This window comes from Pinus tabuliformis, chromosome 9 (genome assembly GCF_031772625.1).
Source record: "Pinus tabuliformis cultivar Carrire ecotype Pingquan chromosome 9, CPIR1, whole genome shotgun sequence".
Lineage (NCBI taxonomy): Eukaryota > Viridiplantae > Streptophyta > Pinopsida > Pinales > Pinaceae > Pinus > Pinus tabuliformis.
Genome location: NC_142307.1, coordinates 829,665,022 through 829,671,362, shown reverse-complemented (window position 1 = coordinate 829,671,362; position 6,341 = coordinate 829,665,022). Strand labels below are relative to the sequence as shown.

General features: G+C 36.6%; 1 protein-coding gene across 2 annotated transcripts in view; it reads left to right on the top strand.

Moving 5' to 3' along the window:
* The first annotated feature begins 1,422 nt into the window (after positions 1-1,422).
* The window catches only part of LOC149151348 (putative mitochondrial adenine nucleotide transporter BTL3), a 134,485-nt gene continuing 129,566 nt past the window's right edge, over positions 1,423-6,341 (top strand). Inside the window, exon 1 of one of the 2 annotated variants that reach the window (XM_089445982.1) lies at positions 1,423-2,236. In XM_089445982.1, coding sequence (XP_089302108.1) covers positions 1,425-2,236 — 812 coding nt within the window. In that variant the 5' untranslated portion in view covers positions 1,423-1,424. The remainder of the gene's footprint in view (positions 2,237-6,341) is intronic. The other variant, XM_089445983.1, reaches the window with a different exon arrangement.

Here is a 6,341-nt window from a genome sequence, read left to right as displayed (position 1 = left end):
TCATGTCTTGTCAAAATCGCACTTACTACAAACCATAGCAATATTTGGAATCATAAGTTAATCACAAGTAAAACTTATAACATACATTATCTTCTTGATGTCCATGCCATCTAGGTTATCTCAACACTCAACATTACAGTTATTTGACTATTACATTGCTCATGAACGCATGATATCCATGCAGATATGTCACAAATTTTATATGAGAATCCATATTTGTATTAACATTCAATTAAGAAATGAATGCTTATTTACACCATGCCTTATATCCGTTGTACATTTATATTATAATTTTGAATTAATATCAATGTATCAAAATCTACATTTTAATTTGCATGTTTAGACAAATCAAGTAACTATCATTATAAGTAACTTATAACAATGAAAACAATATTATGCAACACATAAATAAGTCTAAATATACGTATATTAGTGTAAATCAAGCCAAATGATATTAAGCAATGAATTATTAATATAAGTAAAACCAAATTTCTAACTCCCTGAGGCCGAAATATGGTATTCAAATCTTAATGCATAGAAAACCTATATATGTGTGTGTGTGAGGAAAGATGCTTCACCGCTCAAAATTGGTTTCTCTTTTTTATGAAACATTTAAAAAACATCTCATTACATTTATGAATGACATCTCTAATAAATCTATTAACACAAATTATTATGAATAATTTAAAAGTATTCAAACTAAACATTTACTAAAATAAAACTATTAATATAATCAATGAAGAATCTTGAGCTATGAAGTGTATACTAGTTAGTTTGAGTGGGGTTTAATAGTGAGAAGAGGTTTCATGTTCAACCCTCACTTGGAGAGTTTGAGAATAGAAGCTACTTTGGAGAAATTAACCTATCCAAGAGGTTTCATGTTCAATCCTCACTAGGAGAGTTTGAGAATAGAAACTACTTTGGAGAAATTAACCTATCCAAGATATGTCTAAGCTCCACTAAACTTTACACAATCACTAAACTTACACAATCTTGATGATAACATTCCATAAATAAAAAAAATCCCATAACAACATCCAATAATGATACATTACATTAAAAATTCCATAAGTGGAAAAAATCCCATAACAACATCCAATAATGATACATTACATTAAAAATAATAAATTCGCTGTAAGTTCCTTGGCTCTCCTTTATGATCCCAAGTTTTATTTCCTTGGCTCTCATTTATGATGACAAGTTTTGTATGAAAACATTTGGTTGGCTGATAATCTTAATCTGCTTTTGGAAGGTCGAAGGGGCTCAGTTTTGTAATGATTTCTATCCATTCAATTTTTAGAACAAATCCAACTTGATTTGACCGCTTCACAGTTTTGTAATGATTTCTATCCATTCAATTTTTGGAACAAATCCAACTTGATTTGACCGCTTCACTTGGATGAAGGGTGGTCGAGGCTACCTTTATGTCAACTTTCAATAGGCTGTTTAAGTTGTACATTGGAAAGTATGTACTAGAATGCGGAGTAGGAAGTGAAATGATTGTTTCTTCCAAATGCATTGAACAGTGGAATGATCTCTTCTTCCAGAGGGATTTTGTTAAGTCCATGGAGGAGGTTGATGTCAAAGTGAAAATCAAAATGTCGAATCTCTTCCCCACCCAAAAGTACTTGTCAAAATTCAAAGCTGATGCAGGTCAGCAGTCGGCAGCTGCATTTGTTTATTGGGTTGAAAGACCAGAAGAATGCCCATTACAATTCGGAGCTCTGGAATCCATCGACATGCCTTCCCTGTTTCCATCTCCATTTTCTATATCTGCGTTCTCTTCAACAATATCTCCTGCAAATCGTAAAATGGCGATGGCTACAACTTTGCCATCAGAATGCACCAGCTCCTGGCCATCTATAGATGTTGAAAGCATTTCAGCCACCTTGAAGACAACACTTGTGACAAGCTTGGGAATGATATTTCAGCCTCCAAAATGTTATAAGGGTGAATCTTATCAGGCTGCTCTGCACAGGAAGCATATTTATGAATTGAATTGCATGGGATCACAATCTACAAAGGAAATGGAAATTGACTCTTCGAGTATTGGTGATGGAAGGTATTTCTATGGACTTGAAAGCATGGCAAGAGAAGAAGATGGTGACGGTGAGGAAGAAAAGGGGAAAACTCAGTTGGGTTACAATCAAAGTGGTAAGGAATCAACCGGGCAGAAATCTCTGGATGACACATCGAAGCTCCTATTAGCTGGTGCTGTCTCTACAATTATTTCGAGGTCAGTTCAAAGCTTTTCTCTAGCTGATTTTACTAATTTGACCTATTATACAGGGTCGAATTAAATATTATTATAAATATTTGGAAATGCGGCTTATACAACTTAGAGTTCTCCTTCGGCTATTTCAAAGCTTTTCTCTAGCTGATTTTACTAATTTGACCTATTATACAGGGTCGAATTAAATATTATTATAAATATTTGGAAATGCGGCTTATACAACTTAGAGTTCTCCTTCGGTTAATCTGCTCAGCTGCGAAGGTGTTTCTATGCTGTCAAATTCGCCCGGGAAATGCACCTGGTCTTTTCCACGCCCACTCACTTCTTCAGGAGGTTTTGAGTTTGGGTTTCTGCCGTAATACACGTCTTGTTACCTTTCTGCTTGCAGTAAACTAAAAATTCACAAAGTCTGGGTTTGCTGATATGGTTCAGGGCAAATAACTGAACCTTTAATAGAAAATGGATAGATAGAGGCATATAAGCAGAGAAACTGCTGGGACCAATACCCAAATAAAATTACAGACAAGCAAGATACACACAGAGAATTTGCTCAGGTACATAAATAAAAAATCCATTAGCTTCAAGAGTATATACAGGCTTATAAGGTGCCCTATTTCATTTAATATCTTTACTCAATTTCGCCTACCACATCGCCTCACTTCCTCTGGATTGTTCTTTTACAAAACCTATATGACTATAGAATCTTAAATAATAAGACCTTTATCAAACATTATAAAGGTCAATGCTCTGCGGCACTGTATTCCTCCCAAGGGATGATACATTGGTCTCTTAATCCTTTACCATTAGTTTCGCCAACATGCATAGCAAATTTGCTTTCGCATAAAGCAAAAGTCTAGTGAACCAGTCAAGAAAAGTTAAAGGGGAAAGGAGGTACATATCGAAAGCCAGCGGGACAAAAGTCATTTTACGAAATTGATGAGGAAATTGAAATTCTTAATGAAAAATAAGCGCCGTGAAGAAGCATAACTGTCCAGAAATTTGTCGATGCCGATGGACTCGATTACCAGTTCTGAATGAATGATTGATAGCTGAGGCGATCTCAATCTCTCAAAAAATTCCTGATGTGATAAATATACCAACTGCAGAGTTTCAGAATCCAGATAATAAGCCCATCCGAAGGGGCAATAATGCTGCTTCAGGTGCTTCTATAGAAATCAGGTTTGGAGGAACTGTTGGAGGTACCATCAACTGCTGGTAAAGTGGCAACATCTCAGTAGATGGCTGAATATCTCATGTCGCAAACTCGATAGAAATGGCCAAAGGGATGTCGTAATTGTCCAATGAAGATAATTTGACCATGCCATTAACTCCAGGAACATAATCTATATCAAGAGCACTGCTTTCAAAAATAGGAACTGAAGGAACTTTCTCCCATTGGCTTAGATATCATGATTTGGATCAGGAGCAATATCATCATTTTTAGGATTTACCCTTTACAAATCATTTTTATCATCATCTTGATTATCTATATCATTATAATTTATCATAGTTATGTTTAGAATTGTCCTCTTAAGAGAAAGTCTCAACACGGTCCACTTTCTCTTGTGGTTTAGCCAATGGAGCAACACAAAATGTTATTGGCAATGGAAGATTTGGAGGGGATCACAACTTTTGAGATGATATGTATATCCATCCTTGATTAAAGTGGAACTTCCTTGGGCCAATAAATTGCTCTCCTCTCATAGAGAAAAGGATTTCCAAATAGGATGTTAGTTCTTGTTACTCACCCAAGTGGGTAAACCCTAGGAGATTTTTTTTCTCCTATTGTTTCGGCTTGCCAACTAGCAGCCCTATGATGATCCACAAATAGGTAGCCTTAGATGCCTCCCATTATGCTTCAGTTAGTGCTTTATTACATCTAGCCTACTCGTCTGAAGAAAGCAGGTCATCAAATATGAGGTACATTAACCATTTTTATAATCAAGTGCTCTCATTTAATGTTTGAGGTAATTCTAGTATGGATCACATGTTGAATTGGATGATTGACTGCTTTTGGTTGTATTCTTGTTCTCATTCTTCACATTGGTGGTTATCATGTACCCCTAGTTCAATGTGACCCTCCTTGTGGCCTTTATCTCCCCTATCTAGGAAGGACACAAATAGGAGGCCTTGATCGATGTTGCATGTTCATGGTAATCCATACTTAACATTTTTCATCTCTCCCTTTTATCCACATCCCATATTCAAGCTCATTTCTATTTGTCACTAGTATTGGTTCCCTGTTTTCCTCATCCTAGAGTAGGGGCTCATAAACTTTGCCCTAAGGGGTTGATGCAGTTGAAAGAAAGGAAAAAATATGTGTCATAATGATAGAATGCAAAAGATTGGTAGGGATAAATGAAAGAGCGTGGTCAAAAGCCTAGTCTGAGCTCTACCCCCCTCATTAACCGCATCTAAATAAAATGAACTTTGATTATTCCAACCTCGATGAGCAATGAAACTATTCATCTTTAAGGAGTCAATAATGAATCAAGCTTGTAACCCAAGCTACATTTGCAAAAGAAAAAGAAAATTGACGAAGAAAAAGGAGTACAAGAGGGGTGTTAAAAATAACCCAAAGGAAAGGGGTAACTCAGGTCCCACGATTTCTCCCTCTTCACATCACAATGCTTAAAGATGACGGACTTTCATAATTGGTACAAAGACTGTGGCACCCTCCATAAAGCAAACGCCTACCATGTCATTAACCACTTGCACCTACTAATTGATGGGTTGACCTAGGAATTGTTCCTTAGGGTTGGAATCACCTAATATGACCTTGTAATAACCATCCCATATCTAAGCGTGGAACTTGTTTGCAAATTATAATCTAGAAAGACATTTGAAGATGATGCTCATCTGAAGTACTTTGATGCTTTTCACATCAAATATTGTCCACTCTGATAGTTTTATGGCTCTTGTATCGATGATGTTGATCTCACTTGAATCCATGAGAATGTTTTAGATACTTGCTCCTAGGTACACCTGCCATCCCTTGAGGGATTGTATGATGCTTCTCCAACACTTCAGAGAGGACAACCACATTTGATTGTTCCAACACTAGAGCTAGGACATCGACCATCTTTTGAAGAGCATTGACCTTGGGATGATTCCAACACTATTGATGATCTCTCCTCTCCTTCTAGGACTTGAAACCTTGCACTTATGAGCCAAGGCATTGCCTACAGAGCTGATGTACCCCATAGATGAGATGATGCCCCCATGCTGGCATTACACCTTCTTGATGGATGTTGCCCTGTTTTTGTGCCAATTTGATGAGGATGTTGACATGAGACCCCCCTGGAGGGGATGATACACTTCTCTAGATGATGACATCATGCCCTAGCCTTATGACGTGCCCTTCATGTGGCCTGGATTGATGACATGGGCTTAGTTGATGGTGATGCCTTATGAAGGGAGTCTTCACTTGTTGATTGGACACTTTTTGATGAGGTGATGTGGTTTTGAGTGAGGAGCACTTTATTGAGTCATCCATAACACATTTTGATGGAGAAATGCATCTTGGAGGCCTTTTCATTCACACGTGTGGGTTAAAAAGAGTCATATTCTTATGTTTTATGATTGACATAGCTATCTTTGAGGTCGGTTGTGACCTATTAAATTGAAAATAACATATTTTATTATTTTTAGGGCTTTTAGGCAATTACTGGATTAAATCGACTTGGTTGCCTTCATATAAATAGATGGCTAATGAGGGAGTGCTCACTAGTTGTCTCTTTTCTCTTGGTTGTTATGGAGCATTAAATGTGCAAATTGCCATGGTGAGGATATTGTGATTGGATGTGATATTCTCTTGAATAATGAATGGTGAATCTATGGTGATTTGTGCAAATTTATTGTAAGTATCTTCTTTCATCTTGTATTTGTTATAGAATTAGGGTTTCATTGAAATTTTCATTAGGTGTTTTGACTCTTTTATGACTTTAACATCTTATTTACAAGATTATCATCAAGATTTCACTAGAAACCTTAGTATAGCTTCCTTGCATTTTCTCCAATTTGATTGAAAGTCGCTAGGGTTTCGTTTATGTCAGGCCAGGGTAACTCCAGAATAAGCAGAAGAAAAACTGATATGATATTTCATTAG